This window comes from Canis lupus, chromosome 1 (assembly GCF_011100685.1).
Source record: "Canis lupus familiaris isolate Mischka breed German Shepherd chromosome 1, alternate assembly UU_Cfam_GSD_1.0, whole genome shotgun sequence".
Classification (NCBI taxonomy): domain Eukaryota; kingdom Metazoa; phylum Chordata; class Mammalia; order Carnivora; family Canidae; genus Canis; species Canis lupus.
Window position 1 is genome coordinate 107,030,239 of NC_049222.1, and position 27,799 is coordinate 107,058,037.

At 56.4% G+C, this 27,799-nt stretch overlaps 2 protein-coding genes across 11 annotated transcripts in view; one reads left to right on the forward strand and one right to left on the reverse strand.

Moving 5' to 3' along the window:
- Positions 1 to 978: 978 nt before the first annotated feature.
- Positions 979 to 15,937, forward strand: KCNC3 (potassium voltage-gated channel subfamily C member 3). 4 transcript variants are annotated; one of them, XR_005354511.1, is made up of 6 exons: positions 979 to 1,863; positions 6,072 to 7,179; positions 8,663 to 8,854; positions 9,134 to 9,260; positions 12,552 to 12,611; positions 13,706 to 13,778. XR_005354511.1 is itself a non-coding variant. In XM_038528113.1 (5 exons), exons 1-4 carry the CDS (start codon positions 979 to 981, stop codon positions 12,566 to 12,568), a joined length of 2,202 nt encoding a protein of 733 aa, XP_038384041.1. In that variant the 3' UTR covers positions 12,569 to 12,611; positions 13,706 to 13,828. The 4 variants fall into 4 exon arrangements, 2 of the variants coding, with proteins under 2 accessions (XP_038384041.1, XP_038384040.1); XR_005354512.1 differs by having other exon boundaries at positions 9,164 to 9,260; XM_038528113.1 differs by lacking the exon at positions 9,134 to 9,260 and having other exon boundaries at positions 13,706 to 13,828.
- Positions 15,938 to 17,635: 1,698 nt separating this feature from the next.
- MYH14 (myosin heavy chain 14) overlaps positions 17,636 to 27,799 on the reverse strand; it is a 101,897-nt gene continuing 91,733 nt past the window's right edge. For 5 of the 7 annotated variants that reach the window (XM_038528106.1, XM_038528105.1, XM_038528108.1 and 2 more), the window contains 4 exons: positions 23,430 to 23,638; positions 20,440 to 20,548; positions 18,515 to 18,687; positions 17,636 to 18,398 (listed from right to left, as the gene is read on the reverse strand). In XM_038528106.1, coding sequence (XP_038384034.1) covers positions 18,248 to 18,398; positions 18,515 to 18,687; positions 20,440 to 20,548; positions 23,430 to 23,638 — 642 coding nt within the window. In that variant the 3' untranslated portion in view covers positions 17,636 to 18,247. The remainder of the gene's footprint in view (positions 18,399 to 18,514; positions 18,688 to 20,439; positions 20,549 to 23,429; positions 23,639 to 27,799) is intronic. The other 2 variants (XM_038528111.1, XM_038528110.1) reach the window with 1 other exon arrangement.

Here is a 27,799-nt window from a genome sequence, read left to right on the forward strand (position 1 = left end):
CCCGCCTAGCCTGGTTGCTTCCAAGCCTCTTAGAACCCCGCTCCTCCCTTAGTCTCGCCTTCCCACAGCGCCTTCAAGAGGTTTTCTACCCTTCGTAGACCCCACCCACCTTCTCCATTCTGACCATCATTCTCCCGGCCCAGCCCTGTCTAAGCAGGCCAAGCTGGCAGCCCCGGCCCCTCCCCTTCCTCACTTCGCCCTCTTTCTTAGTCCTAGCCAGACACTCTCGGGTTCCCAGGCCTCGCTAATGTCCCCTCTTTCTCACTGGGTCTCCATCCTTCTTCCTCCTTTCAGGGCAGCCTAGTGCCATTCGCGTGAAAGTACTCTCTACTCTTCATTTCCAGCTCCCGCCCCTCGTTCAGTATCGCCCCCTCACTCTCCCAGCCCAATTAAGACGATTTTCTAACTTTCTTAGGCCCTGCCTCTTCTTAGCATCCGCCCTGTCGCGACCAAGCAGAGTTAAGGACCCAACCCGGCTGTCTCCATCCGCCCCTCCCCACCGGGTTCTGCTTGCCAGCGCTTTAGGTCCCTTCTCTGTCCAATCAGGACCGTCTCCCCCATGCCTGTCAGGAGTCTTTAAATAGTTTGGACGTGTCCCCTTCCTCTGCTCCGCCCGCTCCTTTCTTCAGTTCAATCAGATCTCTATCTCATATCTAGTCCCACCTCCTCCGTTTTCCCTGCCCTGCCCGCCCCCTTAACACCTTGCTCTGCCAGCCCCTTCTCTCAGAAAGATCCAATCGGTGTGCTTCACCTGCAGCCCCGCCCCGTCCAGCCAGGCGGTGTGGAGTCCCCGACCTCCTCGCTGCCTCAGCCCCGCCCCGCCCCTCCCAGGCCAATCAGTTCTGTTCCTCCACCTCCGCCCCACCCCGCCGCGGCCCCGCCCCCTGCCCTCGTCGCCTCCTCCGCCCAATCCCGGCTGCCTCTCCCCCTGCGGGCCCGCCCCCGACGTCCCGCCCCTCCCGCCCCGCCCCCCGTCCAATGCTGAGCTCAGTCTGCGTCTCGTCCTTCCGCGGGCGCCAGGGGGCCAGCAAGCAGCAGCCGGCGCCACCGCCGCAGCCGCCCGAGTCCCCGCCGCCGCTGCCCCCGCCGCCGTCCCCGCCGCCGCTGCAGCAGCAGCAGTCTGCGCAGCCCGGCCCCGCCGCGTCCTCGGCGGGCCCCCCGGCACCTCGCGGGCCCGGGGGCCGGCGCGCCGAGCCATGCCCCGGGCTGCCGGCGGCGGCCATGGGGCGGCACGGCGGCGGCGGTGGCGACAGCGGCAAGATCGTGATCAACGTGGGCGGCGTGCGCCATGAGACGTACCGCTCGACGCTGCGCACCCTGCCGGGGACGCGGCTGGCCGGCCTGACCGAGCCCGAGGCGGCGGCGCGCTTCGACTACGATCCCGGCGCTGACGAGTTCTTCTTTGACCGGCACCCGGGAGTCTTCGCCTACGTGCTCAACTACTACCGCACAGGCAAGCTGCACTGTCCGGCCGACGTGTGCGGGCCGCTTTTCGAGGAGGAGCTCGGCTTCTGGGGCATCGACGAGACCGACGTGGAGGCCTGCTGCTGGATGACCTACCGGCAGCACCGCGACGCCGAAGAGGCGCTCGACTCCTTCGAGGCTCCGGACCCAGCGGGCGCAGCCAACGCCGCCAACGCCGCCGGCGCCCACGACGCGGGCCTGGACGACGAGGCGGGCGCGGGCGGCGGCGGCTTGGACGGCGCGGGCGGCGAGCTCAAGCGCCTCTGCTTCCAGGACGCGGGCGGCAGCGCCGGGGGTCCGCCAGGGGGCGCGGGCGGCGCAGGCGGCACGTGGTGGCGCCGTTGGCAGCCTCGCGTGTGGGCGCTCTTCGAGGACCCCTACTCGTCGCGGGCCGCCAGGGTGAGCGCGCTCTCGGAGCTCCCATCCCTCCCCCCTTTCCTGGAGATCCCAGCCCCTTAGGAGTGCCCATCGTAACCCTCAGAATCCCTTGGCCTGTCCCAGCCCCTCCTGGTCTTCCTGGTCTTCCTGGTGTCTGGGCCTCCCAGTCTCTCTAGAAGCCTCTTTCTCCAACCCTGAGCCTCCTGTACTTTTCAGAACACACCCCCTCTCCCTGCCCTCCCCAGATCCTCAGAAGACGCTTCCGCAACCTTCAGAATCCCCCAGATCCCTCCAAACCCCACCTGGCTTCCCTAGGCTACCCAAGACTCTTAGAAACTTCTGCCCTGACTGTGAGTCTCCTGGGCTTCTCTAAACAACCTCACTCCCTCCTTTCCTGGACCCTTCTTAGACCCTCAGAAGAACTTTCTCCAGTCCCGAGTCTTCTGAGCCCCTGTAAATCCTTTCCACCCCTCTTGGTCACCCCTTACAGCCCCAGAGAACCCCTTTGCAGCCCTCAGTTTCTTGGACCATTCCCAGACCCTCAGAAGACCTCCCTCCTTAACCTTCAGTGTCCCAGACCCTGTGAACACTGCTCCTGCCTTTCCCTGCCCCCTGCAGCTCCTCTGAAGCCCCATCTCCAGCCCTGAGTCCCTCTGGTTCTCCCAACACCTCCCTGATTCTTTGTCCCTATGCCCCTCTCTCCCCGCACCTCCCCCTCTCTCCAAGTTTGAGGCTTCTGGCTATTTTTGAACCTGACTTCTGTTCTCAAAGTCTTAGAAGACTCTGCCTCAGTCTCAGAGCCTCCTGGGCCCCTGTGAATCCCCAAATCACTTGCTCTGGCTAGAACACTCCCCCCGCCCCTGCCCACTGCAACACGAAAGTCTTGGGGAGCCTTCCCTCCTGGGACCCTCCAATTCTCTCTATGTTCACATATCTTCCTGCATCCTTCACGCCAACTCCCATCCCAAGGACTTTCCCTATAAAGCTCCAGACTTCCCCCAAGCCTTTCACACTCCTCCTCAGTGTCTCCAGAAGAGTCTTGAGCCCCCATAATATGTCTTTCCTCTCCAGAAGCTCCCATATGCCTCCTTCTTCATCCACAGATTCTCCCAGCTTCTTCTCCCTTCCCACTCTTTATCTCCTGGGATCCCCCATCCAGAGCCTCCGGGTCCTTTTCCAATTGAATCAACTGACTTTTCTTCCTGTTCCAGAACTTTACGGAACCTCAATCTTTGGGACTCCCCCCCCCCCTCCCCGCCCATCACCAAGTTATCTGTCCCCAAACTTCTCAAAATAGCTCCCAATTCTTTCCACTCGGCCTTGGTATCTTTCCACTGGCCCCTACCCCAGCCCTGCTCACTCCCTCGTTCCCAAGCTCCAGACACCCCCACCTTCCAAAGCCCAGGACTGGGCCCCTCTGCTCCCAAAGTGAACTGGAGAGCCCACACTCTACCCTTATCTTCCTCAAAATGTCAGATTTCCCCCCAAAACTCCCTACATCTTTCCCCCAAAACTTCCCTCAAACATCTCTAACTTCCTAGACTACATAGCTATCCTCCGGCTTGGTTCTCCCTTGAACCTCTTCCTCCTCCTAACTTCCTCCCTGTGTTGGAAGAGAGGAGGACCGTTCAAAATGGGGGGGGGGGGGTCAGAGAGAAGGGGAAAGAGGAACAACTCCGGGGACCCCCTCCTCGCCTCCCAGGGACCCAAACACCCAGAGGAACCAGTCCGCCCCCTCCCCCCATCGTGCCTTGTCCTGGGCCGGGAAGGACGTGGAGCCGCAGTGCCGCATTCACGCCAGGGGAGGGAGCGAGGCCGGGGGGGGGGGGGGGGGGGGGGGCAGCCCAGTGGCACTGCATAAAGTTTGGTCCCAGGAAGCGCTGAGTTGGCGAGATTTGGAGTTGGGTGGGGGGAGGTGGGAAGGAGGAGGTTCCGAAGGGACTTGGCCCTAAATGCTTCCTCAGGCCTCTGAGTGACCTCCTCCCCCATGGCCTGGGGCGCCCTTCTCTCTGACCCCATTGAAAGGTGCTGAGGTGAGACTAGGTGTTCGGGACAGCTTGGGGGGGGGGGGTTGTCACTCACTTACTCCACAAATAGTTTTTGAGTGTCCGCATTCCAAGTACTTTCCAAAGTACAACTGAGCTAGCCTGACCGAGTTGGGAGCAGAAGCCAGTGCAACCTGGAGAGTATGGCCCTGTCTCATCCTCGATTCCCTCCCCGTCATTTTTCCTTTCCTTCTTAGAGGGATTCCTTACGCTCCTATCCCTTCGGCTTTGGAACCACCTCGGGCAAAGGGTTAAACCAGTCCCGACGCTGTCCAGCCTCACAGCTGCGCACTGCGACGGGTGCCCACCTTTTCTTCCTTGCCCCGGGAGGGAAAGAGTTAAACTGGCCCGCGGCCTCCCGGCGGGAAAGCGGTGGCACTGCGGCTGCGCCCCGCCTGCTCAGCTCCGGCCCGGAAGGGGTTAAGGCCGCTTTCCGCCGCGGCGGCTGCGCACTGCGGCGGGGGAGCTGGCCGAGGTGCTGGCCGCCGCGCGCCCCGCCCCCCGGGCCGGCCGACCCGCCCCCACTGCGGTGCCGCAGCCTGCGCCGCGCACCCGGCTCGGAGGGGGCGGGGGAGCACCGGGCATGCGCTCTGCGGCGGCCTCTGGCCTCTTAAACCACTGCGGAGAAACGAGCAGGGGGGCGGGGCAGCGAGGGCCAGCGCTGACCCCAGCCCACTGTAGGGTCCGGGGGCGGGGGGGGCCCTTCTGCGGCCGACTCTGGCTCGCCTCTCTGCCCTGCAGTTCAGATTAAAGTTAAGCCCTCCCAATCCCAGACCCCGCCCCCCAGCCCCGTGGAGGAAGAGGAGCTGCTGAGGGCCTGTGCTGGCCCCCAGCCCACCCTCTGTCCAGGGTCCTGTCTGCAGTTGGACCCTGGGCTCCCGCTCGTCTCTGCATCCCTGATTAAAACTCAAGTTTCCTAGGCCCTCCTTCCTCTTCTGTCCATCTGACTAAAGCCCCTGTTTGCCCCGACATGCATCCCCTTCTCCCTCCAAGGCACTAACCTCACTCTTCCTCTCCTCTCTGCATATTTGATAAAGCCCACTGTCATCTCCAGGGGCCAACTCTGTCCCCTTTCTTCCCAAAGATCTTGACCGCACCTCTTCTCCTCAAGGTTTTCTTCAAAATCCACACCACTGCATGCACTCTGGTCCTCCCCATCTTGAAATAACCCATGTGTGCCTCCCACCCGCCCTTCTCTGCACTTGCAGCTAAAGCCTCCTCACCCCTATGGCCCTAGCTTCACCATCTCCCTCCACGCTTAGGCCCTTGACTCTCCCTTCCTCTCCAGAGCCTGAAACCCCAACCCTCCTTCTCTTCCTTTCCTATTTATGGCATTAACACCTGTCATTCCAGCCCTTTGCTGTCCTTCCTCGGTGAGGGCGATCCCAGCTTTCTCCCTTCTTTGGGGCCAGAACATTAGGGTCTTTAAGCGCTAGCTCCTCTCTGAAGGCGTTGACCTTGCCCCCCAATAACTGATGCCCACATACCCTAATAGGAGCTCAGACTTTCTTACTGAGTTCCAGACACTGGACCAAGCACTGTTTCTGGAATCAGGACTTTTTTATACTCATCTAATGTAACCCTCATAATAATCTGGCAAAACCCCCGAGGTTCAGGAAGCTTAATCTCCTTGCCCACATTAGGCAAAGGAAAAGCTGGATTCAAATCCAGGCTTTCTTAACCCTCTCAGGATTCTGCATCCTCTGCCCACCTTCTCCCCTTCCCCTTCCCTTGGCTCCAAGCTGAGCTCCAAAGCCTCTGATACACAGAGGGTAAGTGGTCTTAGTCTCCTCCACACCCCATTCCATCCCTCCCCCCAAATCCTTGGACCCTGCTGGGGGGTCCTGAGATGGGCCACAGGGTGTGGGGAAGTGATCTGGGAGACAGAGTAAAGGACCAGAAATTGCTGTTTCCATGAAAACAGGTGCCCATCTGCTGCCACTGCTAGAGCCAGCTCCTATCCCAAACTGGGGAGAGCTGCCTCTGATCCTTTTCCTCCCCCTTCTCAAGCTCTAGAGGGGAGAGCAGGAGGCAGGCTGTGATGGAGGCACAGGGTTGCGACTCCTGGATTTCCCTGGAGTTTGGGGCTGGGAAAAGGGACAACTGGGAGGGTCTTGTGGATATGGCTGGTTGACCAGATGCGTGGGTCACCTTTTGCCCTCTCTCTCCTGCCCTGCCTCACAGTATGTGGCCTTCGCCTCCCTCTTCTTCATCCTTATCTCCATAACCACCTTCTGCCTGGAGACCCACGAAGGCTTCATCCATATCAGCAACAAGACCGTAACACAGGCCTCCCCGATCCCTGGGGCTCCACCAGAGAACATCACCAATGTGGAGGTGGAGACAGAGCCCTGCCTGACATATGTGGAGGGCGTGTGCGTGGTCTGGTTCACCTTCGAGTTTCTCATGCGCATCACCTTCTGCCCAGACAAGGTGGAGTTTCTCAAGAGCAGCCTCAACATCATCGACTGTGTGGCCATCTTGCCCTTCTATCTTGAGGTGGGACTCTCAGGCCTCAGCTCCAAGGCCGCTAAAGACGTGCTGGGCTTCCTGCGGGTGGTCCGCTTTGTCCGAATCCTCCGCATCTTCAAGCTCACGCGCCATTTTGTGGGGCTGCGTGTCCTGGGCCACACGCTCCGTGCCAGCACCAACGAGTTCCTGCTGCTCATCATCTTCCTGGCTTTGGGCGTGCTCATCTTTGCTACTATGATCTACTACGCCGAGCGCATTGGCGCCGACCCCGATGACATCCTGGGCTCCAACCACACCTACTTCAAGAACATCCCCATCGGCTTCTGGTGGGCCGTGGTCACCATGACTACCCTGGGCTATGGAGACATGTACCCCAAGACGTGGTCAGGGATGCTGGTCGGGGCGCTGTGTGCCCTGGCGGGGGTGCTCACCATCGCCATGCCTGTGCCCGTCATTGTCAACAACTTTGGCATGTACTATTCGCTGGCCATGGCCAAACAGAAGCTGCCCAAGAAGAAGAACAAACACATCCCTCGCCCCCCGCAGCCCGGCTCTCCGAACTATTGCAAGCCTGACCCTCCGCCGCCACCCCCACACCACCCCCACCATGGCAGCGGCGGCATCAGCCCCCCGCCCCCCATCACCCCACCCTCTGTGGGGGTGACTGTGGCTGGGGCCTACCCACCGGGCCCCCACACACACCCAGGGCTGCTCAGGGGGGGAGCGGGTGGGCTCGGGATCATGGGGCTGCCTCCTCTGCCAGCCCCTGGGGAGCCCTGCCCGTTGGCTCAGGAGGAAGTAATTGAGATCAACCGGGCAGGTGAGAAGGGTGCATGGGGGGCTGGTGGGAGGAGGCGGAGAGCTTTCCAGAGGGCAAGAGGTCACTGCTGAAGTTAAGAGAGATGGGGGGGGGAGGGGTTACAACAGACCAGAGAAGACAGACCAGAGAGAGGAAAGTGAACAGCTCTGGCTGAGGTCTATGAAAAGGTCCAGAAGCAGAGAGGTAGATTCTCTGTGCCAGAGACAGTTTTTGGGAGAGACAGACTTGCAGCCAGGATAAGATATTCAAGGGGACCAGGGAAGCAGAGTAATCAGCCTCTGGCGAGGGGAACTTAGATACAAAGAGAGAAAGGGGGTGCATCAAACAGGCACATAGGTCTAATGTGGGATTTACAGGCAGGCCGGGGACTTGGCCAAGGGACACCTGCACCATCTGCATCTTCCAGCAATGACTCCGAGAATACAATCTAAAAGCGACAGGGTCAGAAACCAAGCACTCATCACTGAGAGCTGGGGACAGAGGACAGAGATGGAGAGAGGGGTGGGGGGGTCAGTGACTGAGAGTTCAGGCTCTAATAACAGTGAGGTCAAGAGAGGAGAGAAGACTTAAAACCCAGAGGTAGATAGAGGCCAGGAAGATAGGCCCAGGGGGCAAGCCGGCCATGTGACAGTGACTTGGGACCCAGGGCCTTGGCTCTGGCCCTGCTGAGAGGGGTCAGAGATTTGCAGGAAAACTGCCAAGATGAAGAGGTAAAGTGAAGGAGACAAGGGAGAAGAAAGTTGATCTAGTGTTGCACGCATCCCCCTGCCCGAGAGTCTCTGTCTCTGAGGCGATGATTGGGGGCAGCAGTCCCCAGCGGGGAGAGGCTGGTGGGCCCCACCCCCATGACTTAAGTAGGTCAAGAAAGGGAGCTGGGCCACCTAGCCCTCGTCTTGCTCCCTCAGCCGCTGACCCAGTTTCACACCAATTAAAAATAGCTTAAGTCAGAGCCTAGGGGACCCCTACCTCCCCCCCTCCCTCCTCTGTCACCTTCCCAACCCTTCCACACTGTGCCCTCTCCAGCACCCAACACCCTCCCTCAACAACTCCCTTCCGGGCCCCCACATGCCCCAGCGGTCCCTCCAAACCCATCCCAACCCATGCGTCCTACCAACCCAGCACCCCAGGCCCCGTCCTGCCCTTCCCAGCACCCACCACCTGGCCTGACCACCACTTTGGACCACTCAACACCCTCCATCCACACCCACCCCCAACCACCCTTCCCTATCCTTGTCCTTGCCAGCACTCAACACCCTCCCCCAATGACCTGCTCCCTAAACCCACCAGCCACGTGCCCCAACACCCTCTTCCAAATTGTGCCCCTCCTGTCTCTGCCTTGAGACACCCTGCCCCTTGAGCCTCTCCATCCAGTACCCCACATTCTCCAACACCCTCCTTGCTCATCCCCCCCACCCCCACACACACACCTTGGGTTCCACACCTCACTCTCTCCTTTGTGTGCCTGTTTGACCCTCGGGTGCAGATCCCCGGCCCAATGGGGACCCTGCAGCAGCTGCACTGGCCCACGAGGACTGCCCAGCCATCGACCAGCCCGCCATGTCCCCGGAAGACAAGAGCCCCATCACCCCTGGGAGCCGTGGCCGCTACAGCCGGGACCGAGCCTGCTTCCTCCTCACCGACTACGCCCCTTCCCCTGATGGCTCCATCCGGAAAGGTGAGGTGCCCTCCACGGCCCCCCCCCAACCCCGGGACCCTCCCTCCCTCTCTCTCCCTCCCTCAGGGGAGGGAGGAGGGGGAGATGAGGGAGGAGGTGCTGGACTTCCTTTCCCCATCCACTAGCCCCAAATTCCCTTACCTCCCAGACCCCCTTCCTCTCTTGCGCCCCCCCCCCCCGCCCCCAGATTTCCTCACCACTGATCCTTCCCTGTCTTTATTCCATCTCCATCTCCCCCCACCCCACCCTGGACCCTCTGGCCTCTTCCCCCACCCCCAGCCACTGGTGCTCCCCCACTGCCCCCCCCAGACTGGCATAAGCCAGGGCCCCCAAGCTTCTTGCCCGACCTCAACGCCAACGCTGCAGCCTGGATATCCCCCTAGTGGAAGAATCCCCTCCCCCCAGGGTAAGTAGCCTGCACCCTGTGATCCCCACCCCTTCCTGACTAACCCTTCGGAGAACATGCAGCCCCACTGACTGAGACTCCTGTCCCCTCACTGTGAACAGCTCCATCCAGTTAACCTGCAGCCACGACACTGACCCCACACCCACCTGCTGAGAACTTTCCCTGCCCTCACTAACCCCTCAGAACTAACCCAGCCCTCCCCACCATGTGCCTGACCTCCCTCCCCCGCCCTCACGACTGACACCCATCCTCACCCCCATCCACATCTCTCTCCCTGCCTCCCCCTCGGGTGGTTTTCTTTTTTGTTTTGTTTTATTTTTATTCAACTAAGAATAAACTAAGGACACTTCTGGGTGCAGGATGGGTGAGGAAGACTCAGTCAGTCATCCAGTCGCTTGTGAATTGGCCAGCGCTTACAGGGTCCCCGCTGGGCACTGGCAGGCATGATGCTAGGCAAAGGGAATCAATAGGGAAAAAACCAGCCCCACTGCCCCCGGCAGAGGCAGCCACCACTCTAGAATGTCCCAATTTGAGGGGACATAATGTGGAAGTGGAGGTAGCACAGGGATATGCAGTAAGAGGAACACGCCAAAATCCCCAGGGTAGGAGGGAAGTGTCAGGGAAGGCTTCCTGCAGGAACTGATGTCTGAGGTTCTAACCTCAGGTGAAGATGTGATACCATTAGACGGTAGTGACCAGAGGGACAAGCACCAGCAGAGCTGAGGAGACTGGGGACTGGCAGGTAGACATGAGGCGGGAAAGCAGGGCCAGGTCAAAAGGGCAGGGCCTTGTTCAGGGACCCCGGGAGGGCAGGTCAGCTTCTGGGCTGCATGCAGATGGACTGGAGGCAGGAGACCAGAAGTTGGGAGGCTGGAGAGGAGGCTGAGATGAAGGTCCAGGGGGAGGAGGCCGCCTGGGCCCGGTTTGGGGCTGTGGGGATGGAGATGAAGGGAAAAGGTAGAGGCAGGCAGAGATTGGTGGGGGGGCAGGAGAGACAGGGCTGGGGACTGGGGGGCAGGAGACAGGAGGATAGAGCCTCGAGGTAGTAGAGGAATCTTTCAACAGTCAAGCATTTATCTTATGCCAGGAAGTTCACGCGTATTCTCTAGTCCTCACAGCGACCCTAGCTAATGCACGGAGTGGCTTCGTCCCTCCCTCCCTCCCTCCATCCATTGAGCACCTCATTACTGAAGGCACAGTGCCAGGCACTGGAGATTTGGCAGAGCACAGAGCAAGAATCTGCCGTCACGGAGTGTTCACGCTAGAGCACGGATTGGCACACTTCAGCCCACGGGCCAGGTCTGCCAGCAGGCTGTTTTGTAAATAAAGCTTTATTGGAACACAGCCACTGTCATGCTGTAACAGTAGAGTGGAAGAGTTGCCACGGAGAACGGGTGGCCCAAAGAGCTGAAAATCTTCAGTCATTGGCCATTTGCAGGAAAAGTTTGCCACCCCCTGATCAGAGGCAGCAGAAAATCAAACAGATGAGTGAACCAGAGAATTACTCTGGCCACTTGGATGAGGGGGTCTGCAGAGGCCTTTTTGTGGAGGTAACACGAAACCTGAATGGTAAAAATGGTAAAAAAAGGGCCAGCCGGGCAGAAGGAAAAGCAAGTGCAAAGGTCCGAGGGTACTGAGGTGGGGTGAGCTTGGTTTGTTAAAGGAATAGCAATGAGGGAAGTGTGGCTGGAACTGAGTAGCCGAGGGGAGAGGGGTGCCAGAAGGGGTGCAGACAGTATGTGGGGGAAGGATCCTGAGAGGTTTTTCTGACCTTGAGGAGACGCTGTATTTGATCTTCAGACTGATGGGAAGCCGCCTGGAGCCACTTGATCGATCACTTAGCCCTGTGGAACCTTCTTTAGAAATAGAGAGAGATACCCCAGGGAATCCCTGCCTGCAGCCTAGGAAGCTGCTGTAGTGGGACTTGGGGAGCCTCTGGGCACATCCTTGTCTCAAGCTCTTTGTTTCACAGAAGTTTTGGGGGCAGGGGATGAGCAACCCCAGCTACAGAGCAGATAGCAATGAGAACCCAGGCTTCCAGGCTCCTACTCCAGAAGGGACTGTGGCTCTTCTCGTTCCATCCCTCCCTCACCCCCAATTCATCCTCCATTTTCATCTCATCCCCCCTTCCCTGCTCCCACCTCACCTCTCCCCCTGCTTGTACCCCATCCTGTTCACCCTTCGTCCCCTACCCCCAGGTCTGGATGGGCCCCCAGAGAATTGAGGGGCAGAGGGAGGGGGGAGGATTTGGGAATGGGAGGGAGGGTAGAGTGGGGGTGGGTGGGTGGAGGTCTCTGCTTCTTTTGCCTCTGATGCCAAAATCCATTCATTGAACTCAAATAATGGCTGGAGCTGATGGGGCTGACTTCTCTGCCCCAGGGTCCTGGATTCCTCCCTACTCCTGCCCTTCCAAACTTCTCTCTTTCTTTCCATCCTTCCTGGGTGACCCCCCCACTGTTGTTCCCCCCCCCCTTCTCCCAAGACCCTTCCCTGTGGCCCCATTACCCTTGACCCTTCCTTTCTCTGTCTTCTTTCTCCAGCCACCTGAGTCTAACACTTGACACCTGTTCCTTCTTCCCCATCCCTCCCCCTCCTCCCTTCCTTTGTCCTCCTACTCATCCCTCCCCCTCCTCCCTTCCTTGGTCTTTCTCCCCATCCCTCCCCCTCCTCCCTTCCTTTGTCTTTCTCCCCATCCCTCCCCCTCCTCCCTTCCGTGGTCCTCCTCCCCCTCCCTCCCCCTCCTCCCTTCCATGGTCCTCCTCCCCCTCCCTCCCCCTCCTCCCTTCTTTGGTCCTCTCCCCATCCCTCCCCCTCCTCCCTTCCGTGGTCCTCCCCCCATCCCTCCCCATCCCTCCCCATCCCCCCTCCTCCCTTCTTTGGTCCTCTCCCCATCCCTCCCCCTCCTCCCTTCCGTGGTCCTCCCCCCATCCCTCCCCATCCCTCCCCATCCCCCCTCCTCCCTTCTTTGGTCCTCTCCCCATCCCTCCCCCTCCTCCCTTCCGTGGTCCTCCCCCCATCCCTCCCCATCCCTCCCCCTCCTCCCTTCTTTGGTCCTCTTCCCTACCCCTCCCCCTCCTCCCTTCCTTAGTCCCCCCTCCCAGCCACCCCGGAAGCTCCTCCCATATTTGATGTCTCTGGCCGCCCCCATTTCACTGCTCCCCTCCCCCGGAAAGCACCAGAGAGGAGGAAGAGATTCCGGCGTTCCTCTGTCCCCCCAACAGTGAGGCTGTGTTGGGGGGTTCCCCCTGACCACCCTTCCCCCTCCGTGACTCTGTGTATTTCTGTCCCCAGCTCTTGTCACCGCCTGAGACCTCGCGAGACCCTCGGTCCCCCCCTGCCCCTTCCCCCCAGGTTAGCAATTGGGAATGGTTGGGAGGGGGTGTCCCCAAGATACTGGGTTTCCAACCCCCCACCCCCCCAGGCCCTCTCTCCTCCGGTCAAGACACCCTCATCCAGACAGACCTCTTGGTATCGCCTAGAAAAGCACTAGAACTTCTCCCCACCTGACACTGGCAGGACTCTGAGGTCTTCCCAAGCTTTTGAGAAACCACACACTTGCTCCCCAATCTTAGGCCCTTTTGGCCATCAAGACCCTGTTAGAACCTTCCCATCAGAAGGTTTCCACCTCAAGGCTTCATGACCCTTTAAAGATACCCCATTACAACCTCCAGGTGAGCTTTGCCCCTCTCAGACTGCTCTCCCGCCCCCCCACCCCGGGGGCACTGCCAGCTTTTGCTCCTTCCCACCCCTCACGGCCCCATCACCTGCCTGTCCTTTCCCCACCACTAGGTCAGCCCCCACCCGAGCCTCCCCTCCGGCTGCTCCCCCTACATGCATTCCACCGAGCTCCCTCCCCATGCCCCTGCTGCCCACCATCTGCCTCGCTGCCCCCCACCTTTTTGCCTCAGATAAGGGGGGCCAACGGGGGAGGGGGAGAGGAAGGGGAGGGGTGGGCTTCGGTGGGGTGGGGGTGCGGGAGGCTCGGTGGGCACCACCCTGCCTCCTAACCCTGAGTCTCTCCCCCCTCCCCATGTCTGAACCTTTCTCCTTGATGCTGACTGACTGTCCGATTTGTTCACCTCTCTCCCTTCATCTCCTTGGTCCACCTCTGTCCATCACTCTGCCTCTGCCGTCTGTCTTGTCCGTCTTGGTGTCTGTCTGTCTCTGTCATCCCTTCTGTCTCCCTCACCCCTGTCTCCCTGTCTCTATCCCTGACCCTCTCTCTACTTACCTTTCTGTCTCTTGCCTGTTTCTCTCTCTCTCTCTCCCTCCCTCCCTCTCTCTCTCTCTCTCTCTCTCTCTCTCTCTCTCCCTCCCTCCATCTCCTGTCCTTTCTGGCCATCTCTCCCTTGCTTCCCTGCCTCGGGGTCTCTCTGTCTGTTGGGTCCTCCCCCTGCACCCCCATCTTCATGCTTCCTCCTGTGTTTCTGACCCCTCCCCCCCAGGTTACGAGAAATCCCGCAGCCTGAGCAGCATCGCGGGCCTGAGCGGGGTGTCCCTGCGCCTCGCGCCCCTTGCCACTCCCCCTGGCTCTCCCAGGGCCGCCCGCCGCGCTCCCCCAACCCTGCCCTCCATCCTCTAGCGCTCCCCTCCCCCCCGTGGGGGGACTGGGGGTGACAGGGAAGAAGGTCAAAGGAGCTGGGGGTGGGGGGTGGGGGAAAGGGTTTTTTTTTTTTTTAAATCAAAAAGTCATTAATAATATGCAACCGAGACGACGACGCCAGCAGACACCCCCGGACCCCTCACCCCCACCTGGGCCCCCAGGATGGAGGGGAAGGAGCCAAAGTCAAGCCCCGCCCCCAACTCTTCCCCCCCTCCAAATAAAGCCTTCTCAGGTCTCCATGAGCCATAGGACATCCCGCTCCCATAAACTCCTGTAAATACGTCCAAATTATGCCAATTACATTTTGGGGCGCCTCTTCCCTATTCTGCATGCCTCCCTCAACCTGGACCCCCCCTTCCAACTTCACCTCAGCAATAAGCCGCCAGGGGCTGCATGCCATGCCATTGAGGGAAGGGGCACTCTGGGAAGGGGGCAGGGACCTCAAGGGGGTCAGGAGGGTCTCCTCGCCTTCTACCCTTCACCCCAGGAGGGCAACCCATCACATTGATGTAAAAAATATATTAGCAACAATGTGGGGGAAGGAGGTATAGTCACTCAAGCCAAAAACAACAAAATGAGCTGAGCTCAGATGGTAGGAGCAGAGGCATGGGGGGTGTGCTGTGGACAGCTGCTCCCTCAGCCTTTAGGGGGATCCCTCTGATGAATATGACCCTTTCATCCCTCCACACCCCCACACCCCCAAGGGATCTGCTCGCCTCTATTCTTGCTGCATGGACTCAGACCTCCCATCTCAGAATTTCTGGGATGATCTGAGCCTAGCACACAAAATTCCCCCAACACCCCCTCCAGATGACCAGGACATGAGACCTGCACCAGGATTCCTGAGACCAACCCTGGCACCCCACATCCCCTAAATCCCCACCAGGTCCTGGGACTTCACCTCTGCATACAGATGCTGCCCCCCCAAGCCCCACCCCACCCATTTGCCTGGACTGCATCCCAGCACCTCAAACCTCCAAGACTTGACCCAGCCCTTCAGCCTTTGGGATGCTCCAAATCCTTCCCACACTTGGACATTTCTTGGACACCCCCAAATCCTCAGGCCTCCCCCCCCCACCGATGTCCCCAAATTTCCGACATCAGACATCCACCTCAGGTTCTCCTGATGCTAGAATTTCCAGGATAGGCTCAACCTGTCTGCAATTCCAGGGAACCAGACCTTCTCCCGGGCATCCCCTTTCTTATGCCTAGCCCTGCCTCCTCCAAGAGCCCCTCCCCTTCAATGGTGCCCAAAAGGGACCCTCTTCATGGACATCAGTGTTTCCCAGAGGGTTATATTTGTACCCGTGGTGATGTGCTAAGGTTTTAGGCAGTACAAGGACACTTAATCTAAAAAGTTTTGTCTTTTACGGCATCTTGCTCAAAGCCGGTAAGTCCAGATACTGCTGCCTGGCCCAGACACCATTTATTTAGGGTAGAGTGTTTCCGCTTAAAGCAGAGGCTGTGCCCCCCGTGAAGGGACACTGGAACATATCAGAAGCTCGGGAAACGACAAGCCTACCGGGGCTGGGATACCAGCCCACCCTTCCCCGGCATTCCTCATCCTGCCCTGCTCGCGGGTGGAAGATCATTTCTCATATCCCATCCTGGCTCAAGGATGCGCTACCTCCCCCAAGCCCAGAGACCGCACCGGTCCCAGAATCCTTAGAAGGGACTCCCCCACCTTTTGGAGCTGGAGGCCCACGGAATTAGCAACCTCCCTCCCTTTGCTCCCACGGCCTCAGGAACCCCCCCCAACCCACCTGAGGGTTGGGGGGGGGTGTCACTGAGGACGATTCTTGATGCAACGATTCCTATGCAAGGGGCATTTTGAGTCCCCCCATCCTTCCCTCGGACCCTAAACCCTGGTGAATCAGGGGTGAGGGGTGGGGCAGGTTCTGGTGGGAGCGGGGTGGGACGAGGCAAAGGGCTAGGGGCTCCAGACACCAGGGTATGGGGGTGGGGACTGATCATATTGCCAAAGGGTTTAACTTCTTAAAAAAAAAAAAAAAAAAAACATAGCCCCCAGATTCCTCTAACCCTCACGGAAGCCGAACAGTGCGGGGAAAGGGGGTGAGGATCTTTTCTAAAGGGTACAGACCTCTTCCCAACGTCTCCCCCTGCTCGCCAATCTGCCACACGTACCCAGCTTTTTAGTTCAGCTTTTAAAAGTAATCACAACCATAAACCTTTACAAAACGTGACTCACGTCCCTCACCGCCACCTCCACCCCAATCCCCCAAGTCAACAGTGTGGGATTCGGGGAGGAAGAGAGAGAGCGCTAAAGGGACACCATCCGAGTCCCGCTCCCCTTTTCTCCCCGGCCGCCAGGGTGCCTGCAACTACACGCATGCGCTGCATGACGCGCTCCCCACACGCATGTCGCGCCCCTCCTGCGCTCCGGGAACGCACGGACACGGGGCGGGGGGCGGGGCGATTGGGGAGGAACGGCCGGCAGGGGGGTCCTCCTGAGTTCCGCGGCTCCTCCTCCCCATCACACACAGCAATAAGATTCTCTCACTCAAACGTGGGCGGGGCGGGCCTGGCCTGTCGGAAGTGGGAGGTGGGAGGAGTGGCGAGGGGGGCGCTCTCAGGGATGGGGGCGGGTGTCCGGAGTCAGTGTGGGGAGGGGAGGTCTGCAAAATCGTCCAACTCTGGTGCTAACGGCGGGTCTTCTCAGCCCACCCCCAGGGCAGGGAGGGAGGGGTCGGGATGGCCCCTCCCCCAAGTCTCCCCCACGCCCACCCTGGGTGCATGAACCGCCCAATGCAGAAGCTGCCGCATGTCACCTGCCCTCCCCAAACAAAAAGTGTCATGCCCCCTCCCCCCCCTTCTCACTTCCCACCAAAATAAAAGTTTCCTTTTCATTTACAAGGTGCATCCTGTTTGCTGGGAGGGTCCCCTGATCTGGGCCGGGATGGGGGCTATGGGAGCAGACAGAGGGGTTGGGTCTTCAAGAGCACGGATCATACTCAAGTAGCAAGGGTGTGCACTCTGGGGGGCCAGACAACCTCTTGATCACTGGTTCTCACCTTGTGATTTTTCTGGAGGGTGAAAAATCACAAGGGCCTGCCTCAGTCTCCCTGATGGTAAAAATGGGGATCCACACCCTTAACTTGAAACTGAGGGCACCTGGTAATGAGCTCTGAGGTGAGGGTGACGACCAGGAGAGGGGTAGAGCTGGGTCTTCAATTAGACATTAGGGGCCAAGGACCACATGCTCCACATTGGCCTACTCTGAAGCCAAACTGTGGGTTCATCTGCTTGGTAGCTGTGTTTTGGGGTGTCTCAACCTCTCTGGGCTTGTTCCCACCACTCACAGGGCAGGAGGGAGCGATCTATTCATTCAGCAAATACGTGAGTCCCAACTACAAGCCAGGCAAGTTCTAGGTGCTGTGCGGAAGGTTGAGACGAGTGTCCCACGTTTTGCCCATGTTCAGCTAAACAAAGGATCACTATGCAACAGATGGCTCAGCAGTCACTCTGTCACCATTTTTGCAAAGACTTGAGGGTCAGCCAGAGCGAGGCATCGCTCCTGCCACTTCCTGGGAGGCATGGAGCAAGGGACAGAAGAGCGCAGCCTCATTTGCCCATCTGTATAATGGCGGGAACACCTGGGAAGGAAGCTGAAATGGGGCTCCCAACACTGGCCAGCTGTGATCGGAACCAGCAGACTGTCCCACCTGCTGCCCCGGCAGGCGGGCTGAAGGAGCCGGTGCGCTCCTGCCCCATCAGAGATCCCCGTGCAGGAACACACACAGCCCCAAGGCAGTCTGGTTGGGGTCGGAGTTTATTTCTGTCAGAGCCTGGAGGCTGGGAGGATACGGGGCCTCCTCCAGCCCCCACAGTAAACTCTGACCCAAAGTTGATCACACAAGAGCAACCAGAGGGAGGGCAGAGCATTGAGGAGGGGGGAGCTGATTTCCTTATCCCGCCCCTCTTCGGGGTCAGTCTGGTGGAGACCTGGGGCTCAGGCTGCTATCGCTCAGAAGTTCAGGGGTCAGTGGCTAAGTGGAGAGAGAGAGGAAGGGGGAGTGAGAGGAGGGGGGAAAGGAATGAGAACCCTAGCTTTGGAGGGCAGGGGAGCCACAACTGAAGGATGTTGGGGAACCCTTTGGGACCACAGCTTTGCCAACTCCACCTGGATCTCCTTCCCAGCAAGAGCCCCGGTCCTCGTCTCCTTGCTTGCCCGGAGGGTTTAGGGGTTCACAGGCGGTCTTGGCGCCGACCCCCGCCCCACAGGGTTGATAAGTGCTGCAGCGCTAGAGGGCGGCACCATTTCCAAAGTGCTAGAAGCTGGAGGGAGGGTTCCTGGGGCGGGTGCCAAGGGTGGCCAGCGGCCAGGGAGGGAGGGGCCACAGCTGAGGACTGGGGACGGGTGGGGTCACTGCGGTTGGGACACCGGGGGCCCTTCCGGCTCCGGGGGCGGCCCGGCCCCAGGCTCCGCCTCCTCGACCTCCTCTTCTGATGCCACGCCCTCCTCCAGCCTGAAGACCTGGCGCACAGTTCGAGTGGTGAAGGTAAGGGGACCGCGCCTGCAGGGAGGAGGGGAGACAGACAGACAGAAGTTAAAGGAGGGAGCAGGGTGGAGGGAAAGACCACAAGGGCGGAGGGCAGGGGCAAGTGGGTGTGCATGCGTAAGCAGCCCTACCGGAGCCGGTTCCTCAGCGTGTTCAACTCGCGGTTCATGGACTCCGAGGCCTCTGTGACATCTTCTAGCTCGTGCTGCAGCCTCCGGCGGACCGACTGAGCCCGGGACGCCTCCTCCTCGGCCTCCTCCAGCTGCCGCTTCAGCTGCTTCACCCGGAGGTTGCTTTTCTCCAGCTTGGTGGGTGCAGAGGGCAGGGTTGAGTGTGCAGGGGCCGTCCTCACCCTCTCCCTCGGCCCCCAGAGCCCCATCCCTCCTGTTCCCCACACCATTCTGTGCCTTGCCTTCTGTTCATGCTTTGTTCTAGATCCTTTTTTTAAAAAGTATTTTATGATTTATTCATGAAAGACACAGAGAGAGGCAGAGACATAGTGAGAGGGAGAAGCAGGCTCCCTGCGAGGAGCCTGATGCAGGACTCAATCCCAGGACCCTGGCATCAGGACCTGAGCAGAAGGCAGACACTCAGCCAGTGGGCCACCCAGGTGCCCGTTCCATCCTCTTGCCAGCTTCCATTCCAGCTTCAAGTGTGAGGCTGTCCCCCACTTGGCCTCAGAGGGGTATGTCCATGCCCAGAACTGACCATGTCTCTCCTCTGCTCAAAGCCTTCCCGTGACTCCCCAGTGGCCCTCAGACGAGACCCTATCCCTGCAGGCCATGCAGGGTCTTCTTTCCATAAACCCATTGGCCAGATCATCTTCACTAAGACCCTCCCCAAAGCCCTCTATCACCATGAATGGGACACTCATGATCTGCCTCCCACCAACCCCTCTGGCCTCATTTCTTATCACTCAACCTTCCTTCCCCATTCTCTCCAGCCACACTGCTCTTTTTGCACCCCCACGGCCTTGGACCTACTGTTCCCAACCTCTGCCTGACTCTTTCTCTCCCTTCAGTTCTCAATTCATATGTAAGCTCCTTAGAGAGGTCTTCCTGACCTCACTCCCCTACCCCCAATCTACAGAGTATTCCCTAATCCTCTCCCATCTCCTCTCTTCATTCTCTTGTTCCTTCATAGCCTTTCAGTCTGTCATCATCTTTCCTTATTCATAGGTTTGTATCTTTCTTTTCCTATGCTACAAATGTGAATGCGGGAACCTTCTGTTTGTTCACAACCCTATCTCCAATGCCAAACACAGTATTGGGTACCTGGTAATTGTGGAGTGAAAGGCAAATAAGCCGCAGCTGAGCTTTTAAAGGCACGGCGACTCTGTCTAGAGTCAGACAGATCTGATGCAGGCTCTGTCTCTACTAACTGTGTGACTTTGGCACAAATTGTGTCCCCTTTCAAAGTTTCTATTTTCCCACCTGTGCCTTGGGGCTGGTGAGAGAACGCAGACATCTATACATAAATATTTTGAAACCACGTGGCACAGTACTTGGGGCACAGATGCTGCTCTGTAAATAATCAAGAGCACAGACTCTGCAGCCAGAGTCCTGGGGTTTGAACCCAGACTCCATATCTTACGAGCTCAGTAATTTGTACAAGTTCTTTCACCTTTCTGTGCCTCATTTTCCTCACCTGAATAAGAGGGAAAAGACTAGTAAACCACCTTGTAGGGTTCTGATAAGAACTAAATGTACTACACATTATGTCTGTTGCACAGAGCCCAGCATATAGAAGGCACTCCGTAAACACTACATGTTGTGATTTTAGCCCCGGCCTCGCCTCTGGGTAGGGTTTCACTTCTTCCTTCTCTCTGGTTGCCTCAGCTCCCCACCAGGACCATGCCTAGGTTCCACAATTTAGATTCTTTGCAGAGTCACAGATTCTAGATCTATGTTGCTGCACCAGGATGGTGGCTGCAAGTTGCCTCTTGTGATGGGAACGCAGTGCCTCCATGGATGGGATGGGCTGTCTCTCTGTCAGTGGAGATCATTCCTGCCCCCCGTCCCCCACTGCTCCCCCAAGACTGATGTCAACTGCTCACCTGGTCCCGAAGCTGGTCAGCCACCCTCCGCTCCTCCTCCACTTGGAGTACCACCTCTTTAAGCCGCTTCTCAGCCCTGCGCACCAACTTGCCTGAGAGGATGCGCTCCCTGGAGAGAAGCATGAAGGAGACAATCAGGAGAGGTGGGCCAGTGGGGTTCTGTCCCCTCAGCCTCGTCCAATGGCTGCCATCCTGTTTTTGGAATGGCCTTTTTCCCTCTTTCCCACCCTAAAGTGGCTCCCACAAGCTACTCAGGCTAGACAAGGCTCCCAGGCTTCTGACTCCAGGGCATCTAGTCCTTGACTTGAAACCAAGATGCCTTGCATTCTTAAAAGCGTCTTCACGCCTGAACCAGTTCACCATACCCCACTGCGCACTCCTAGACCTCCTCTCAGGGAATTGACTCACTGACCACCAGGCCCAGGTGAGATCTGGGGTGTGATCCTTGCCTCTTCTCTCCTGGCCCCATGACCAGCCTGTCAGTACCCAAACCCCATCCTATTGCCCCCTAAACTCTGTCCTGTCCCCTCCTTTCTGTCCTCTAGCCCGCAGCTCAACCCTGTGTTCTCCCACCTGACCTGGCCTGTCCCTTCCCTCTCAGCTCCCTTCTGCACTGTCCACAAGTATGTGGGTGACATTCTGGAAGCCCAGAGCTTCCCCCTCAGCTCCCCTGGCTGCTTCTCCCCTCTCTCACATACATGCTTTCCCTGGACACACCCATCTGCATCCCAGGTCCCCACGCCCAGCAAGAGCCCCATGACTGCTAAATCTATCTTCTGGGCTCCAGCCTGGATCGGCCCCCACCCTGGGCCGTCCACCAGACCCCGCACAACCCTCACATTCCTCGCTAGGCTCCATGCCTTCTCCCCAACCTGCTCCTCCTCCTGCTTCCCATTGCTCCACCTACATCTGCAGGTCACACACCACAGCCATTTTCACCTCCTCTCCCCTCAAAGCCTATCCCTCTCCTTCCCAAATTTCCCCATCCCCGGCGTGGTCCTGGCTCATCTGCCCTCTCCTGCATGGACCATCACACCTGGGGTGAACTCCACGTGATGGGGCCCTAGTGATGGGCAGTGTTCGGCAGCCACCACTGTACACAGCAGCCCCAGATGTGCTGAGGGGAAGGCACAGGGCTGGGGGATGTGGGAGGGCTCCAGTCATGGAAGGGGATGCAATGGGGGAGGCTCATTTAGTTACAGATACCCTGGCCACTCCTTGCTCCCAGGGTGACTCTGAACAGGTCCTTAACACCCTCTGAGGCTCAGTTTCTCCATCTGAATAATAGGACAGAGGAAAGCTCAGACCCATGTATTCATCTGCCTCTGGAAGTCCTCCCTAGAGACCCTAAACTACATCTCCCATGAGCCCCTGGGCCACAGGCCAGGCCCTGGGATGAGAATACTTTCTCCCATGCCCATCCAGGGCTGCTTCCCACTGCCTGTCCCTGACACCTCTCATGCTCATCATGTTCCCCAGTGAACTCAACTTGTTCCCCCCAAATTCACTAGGACTTAGCCCCAAACACTGCCCTCTTTCCTTTACACCCACAACAGCCTATCAGCTCCACCTCTTCTGCCTCCAACTTTCTTTTTCATCCCCTCCATCTGTGTCAATCCTCACGCCCAAGCCCCAGCTCAGGCCTCATCTCCTGCCACCTGGACCATCACCCGGCCTCCTCCCCAGCTCCCAGTCTGACCTCTAGTCTGCTCCCAACTTGGCCCCAGGTGGGGGTACTTTCTACAACCTGCATTGGCCCTGCCCCTCCCCTGCTCACAACCCCTACCCTCATGGCTCCCCATCTCCCCCAGATGGAGTTCCTCAACCTGGCATTCAAGGCTCTTGCCTCCCCATCCCTCTCCTGAGTCACAGGCTCCCAGGACCAGTTGCACTCCTCCAAATGCCCTGATGGCTCCCATATGTGTCCCTAAGGCTGGTGCTCTGCCTGGGACAGAAATGGCCTCAGTTCTCACCTCTTTCTTTATCCTCCAGCCTTTGCAACAGGACTTTGCAGCTTCTCCCACCATGAGACAGAATCTATTTCACCATTCCCTTACATCTGAGCTGACAGAAATGCCACTGTACCCGTCCAAGGCCCCAAGAAGCCTCTAACACTTTCCCTCAGTCTTGGAACCTGGGCTCTGCCATGTGAACAATCCTGGGCCAACCTAGAGCAGAGATAAGTTAGCCTCGTTGTCCCAGGCATGGCCTTAGGCAATGAGAGACCAACCAAGATCAGCAAATCCATCTAGTTGACATGGCTACGGATCTGTGAATGAAGCCCTCATGCTCAGATCAGCAAAACCTATCAGCCAGCCAAATACTCATGAGCAATAATAAATGGTGGTTGTTTTAAGCCATTAAAATTTAGGGTTGGTTGTTATGCAGCCAGAGCTAACTGCTACATTACTGTTTGAAGATTTTTTTATTTTTTATTTATTTTTATGTTTTTTAAGATTTTAATTATTTATTCATAGAGACACACAGAGAGAGAGAGAGGCAGAGACACAGGCAGAGGGAGAAGCAGGCTCCATGCAGAGAGCCTGACATGGGACTTGATCCAGGGTCTCCAGGATCACGCCCTGGGCTGCAGGCGGCGCCAAACCGCTGCGCCACTGAGGCTGCCCTGAAGATTTTTTTAGAGAGTGTGTGGGATCAGGGTGGAGCAGAGGGAAAGGGAGAAGCAGACTCCACACTGAGTTTGGAGCCCAACACGGGGCTTGATCCCATGATCCTGAGATCATAACCTGAGCCAAAACCAAGAGTCAGATGCTCAATTGACCGAGCACCCAGGCGCCCCTACATTACTGTTTAAATCATATTCTTAGTGAGACTGTAGTTACTTGCAGCCTAGAGTATCCTAAAAAATATAGGAAATCAGCACTCACTAACATTATGATGCCTTTTTGATGTTTCGAAACAGCTCTCCTTCATCTCATTGACCAGAATGTGGGGATCACCCTCCAGCTGTGCCCTCTTCTCCCACCTACCTACTCTCCTGCTCCAGCTGTTCCTCAGCCTGGGCCAGCTTGGATTCCAGGGCGGCAATGACCATCTTCTGGCGGGCCCGAGCCCCAGCATCCTCCTCACCTAGGCGCCCCCGGAGCTCCTGGATCTGCCGCTCCAGCTGCTGTCGCCCGCTCTCTGCCTTGGCTGAGAAACTACGCTCAGCTGACAATTCTGTAGTCAGTGATTCCACCTGTAGCAGTGGGAAAAGCAGAACTGTCATGGTGGAGTCTCAGAGGGAAGATGGTAGGTAAATTCAGGTACCTTCCACAATTAAATGAGTTGACAATTGTGAAGTGAACAGCACAGAGGCTGGTGCATACTAAATACCCAATAAATGTCAGCATGTTTTTTTCTGGTTGGCTTATCAGCCAACAGCAGTGCCAGCCCCAGGTTTTAACCTTTTGGGTAGCTTTCTGCTATTTTAGTAAGTCCACAAGACTATCACAAACTTGTTTAAATGATATAAATTCTACCTTGGACTGTGAATGAGTCTATTTGAAAGGTTATGACACTTCTTTTCACACCAGGATCATCTGGGGAGCTTGCAAAAAAGATGAGGACTGCAGGTCCTACTCTCCAGAAATTCTGCTTCTAGCAGATCCATGAATCTGCATTTTCAACAAGCACCTCAGGTGGTTCTGATACAGGTGACGTGTGGAATAATTTTAAGAAATGCCAGCTCAACAAATAGCAGCTACTACATTGAGAATGTGTAAACACACCCCTAATAATAGTCCCTGTTTATTTATTCAGCTCGTACTCCAAGTGAGGTCCTGTGCTGGGGCTAAGGAAGTGAGTCAGTTTCAGTCTGATTCATACTTTATTTCACTGTGCCCTCACAGGAACACATTGACATGGTGATTAGCATATGCTTTTAAAAAACTTTTTAAAGATTTTATTTGAGAGAGAGAGAGAGAGAGAGAGAGAGAGAGAAAGCAGGGGGAGGAGCAGAGGGAGAAGGAGAAGCAGACTCCCAACTGAACAGGGAGCCCGACCTGGGATTTGGTGCCAGAACCTTGAGATCATGATCCAAGCCGAAGGCAGACACTTAACCAATTGAGCCACCCAGGTGTCCTTATACTTTATTTTTTTAAAGGAGGCTCCAGGGATGCCTGGGTGGCTCAGCAGTTGAGTGTCTGCCTTTGGCTCAGGGAATGATCCCGGAGACCCGAGATCGAGTCCCACATCAGGCTCCCTGCATGGAGCCTGCTTCTCCTTCTGCCTATGTCCCTGCCTCTCTCTCTGTCTCTCATGAATAAATAAAATCTTTTCAAAAAATAAAGTAGGCTCCATGCCCAGTGTGGACCTTGAACTCATAACCCTGAGATCAAAACCTGAGCTGAGATCAAGAGTCAGACACTTGACTAAGTCACCCCGGTGCTCCGAAGCTGCTGTCGTTTTAAAGCTACCTGGGTTGGCATACTTTGTTACAGCTACCCTAGGAAACTAATATAATTTTTTTTAAAAGATTTTATTTATTTATTCATGATAGTCACAGAGAGAGAGAGAGAGAGAGGCAGAGAAACAGGCAGAGGGAGAAGCGGGCTCCATGCAGGGAGCCCGATGTGGGATTCGATCCCGGGTCTCCAGGATCGCGCCCTGGGCCAAAGGCAGGCGCCAAACCGCTGTGCCACCCAGGGATCCCGGAAACTAATATAATTATTAATGAGTATTGAATCACTGTGAATTGATGGATTTAAACAGATTAGATACATTTAAAGCGGTTGTGATTATTTTCCTTGTAGAAGCTCCAATGGCTCCATCTGTGGCCACCAGGAGCCTCTCCCGGTTGATGTATAGGTGCTTTCTGGCAGAACTATGCTAGCTCCCTTGATAAATGTGTTATGAACTGAATGCTCGTGTCCCCCCAGATTTCCTATGTTGAAGCCCTAGCCCCATTATGGTGGTATCTTGGGATGAGCCTTTGGGAGGTAATTAGGGTTAAATGAGGCAACGAGGGTGGGACCCCCATGATGGCATTAGTGCCCTTATAAGGAGCCTCCAGGGAGTGCTCTAATTTCTGCATAGGCACACACATGGTGGTTGTCTCCAAGCCAAAAGAGGTGCTATCCTCAGAATAAAATTTACCTCATTGACATCTTGATCTTGGATTCCCAGCTAACAGAACTGTGAGAAATAACTGTCTGTTGTGTGATCCCCCACCCCATCTCCCCAACTGCTATCTGTGGTATTTTGTTATGGCAGCTTTAGCAGATTAGGGCATGGTATGATCAGATGCTCCACGTTCCTCTTGTTCATTTCCTGTCTCCAATCTGCAATTGGCCATTTGTAAAGAAGCTCCGGTTTCTTTGAGCAGGAGATGGCATTCTGGACCACAAACCTGGGTAGCAGGGATTGCTCACCACTGCTGGATTGGTTCTTGTTCTTAGGCCTGATGGGCAGAAATAGTCCCTGTGAACAAGTCCCAGTCAAATTCAGAACCACAGAGTTCTCTTTGGTTTTAATTTCACCTCTGCCCACGACACATCTACATTTAGGTGCTCACATGCTTATGGACGCGGGTGGCAACAGAATGCAAAGATTGTGTCTTTTCTCTTGTGCTTTATCCCATGGGATGGTCTCAGAAAACACAATGCGAATTACCAATATAATTACTCAATACAGTAATACAATTTTTTTCTTATTTGCCCATTCTCTTAATTTAAGAATAGTTGCACTGCACACAACTGAGCAGATAGCCATTGCCTTTCTTACCCCTTTTCAGCCTTTACTCCATCTTAGAACAGTGAGCAGACTGCATGTTCATTATGCTCTCACACTGGAGAATTACCAGAACCTGGGGCTCTGGGCAGTGGCCCTCAGACACATCAAGCCTCAGAACCCAGAGGGTTTGTTAAAACACATTGCTGGGCCTCACTTCTGGCATTCCTCACTCACTTTGGCTTGGCTGAGGCCAGAGAACTTCCGTTTCCAGCAAGTTCCCAGGTAATTCTGATGCTGCCAGCCTTGGAGCCAGTGTGAGAACCACCTCTGTCATAGATTCTTCAGGAATCACTTGTGGGAACATGGCCCCCCAGCTGCTGCATGCTGACAACTCATCTGTGTCCTTTATGCTTGGAAGGAAGTCTTGCTGGATGCAAAATCCACAGCTCACATCTTTCTCTGCGAATCTTAGCTATATCCTCCCATTTTCTTGCAGCACGAAATCTTGCTCTCAAAAATCTGATGAAAATCTAATTTCCTGGGCAGCCTGGGTGGCTCAGCGGTTTAGCGCCGCCTTCAGCCCGGGGTGTGATCCTGGAGACCTGGGATCGAGTCCCATGTCAGGCTCCCTGCATGGAGCCTGCTTCTCCCTCTGCCTGTGTCTCTGCCTCTCTTTCTCCATTGTCTGCCTGTGTCTCTCATGAATAAATAAATAAAATCTTAAAAAAAAATCTAATTTCCTTTTCCTTGTAGATCACGTGCTCATTTTTTCCTAGATGGTTAAGGATAGCCACTCCCCAACCCCCCCAACTTGTGCAGTTTTACTAGCATCTGTCTTGGTATTGGTCTTGATGGGTCATTATCTTCTGTGTACACAGTGTGCTCTTGTAGTATGTAGCTTTCAGCTATATTATTTCAGGAAATTTCTTGTATTATTCTCTCAGGTTTGGTCTGTCCCCCTGCCTGGGTCTTCTTCATTGGGGACTCCCATTACCATATGTTGGATCTTCTTTGCTTCTCTTCAATATTTGCTATTTTCTTATAAATCCCTTTTTGTGTCTTTTAAAGTTTCATTTTGATTTTTTTAAAGATTTATTTATTTACTTAGAGAGAGAGGGAATACATGCATGCGCAGAGGGGAAGGGTAGAGGGAGGAGAGAGTCCCAAGCGGACTCTGTGCTGAGTACAGAGACTGATGTGGGGCTTGATCCCAGGACCCTGAGATCATGACCTGAACTGAAGTCAGACAGCTAACCCACTGAGCCACCTAGGCGCACCCCACCCCCATTTTGATTTTTAAAGACATTCTCCTTTTCATCAACAACCAAGGATGCAGGTTGGTTATGTCATATCATTCCTTGTATGCTTGTAGGATCCTATGCTCCCTTCACCAGAGCATGGATTGGCTTACTTACCTCATTTCTAATGAGCATGTAGCACTATTTTAGGTACTGGGGATAGAGTAGTGATAAGACAGAAGCCCTACTCTCGAGGTACTTATGTTATTTTTTTTTAAAGACTTTATTTATTCACAAGAGACACAAAGAGATAGAGGCAGAGACACAGGCAGAAGGAGAAGCAGGCTCCATGCAGGGAGCCCGATGTGGGACTCGATCCCGGGTCTCCAGGATCACACCCTGGGCCGAAGGCAGGCGCTAAACCGCTGAGCCACCAGGGCTGCCCTATT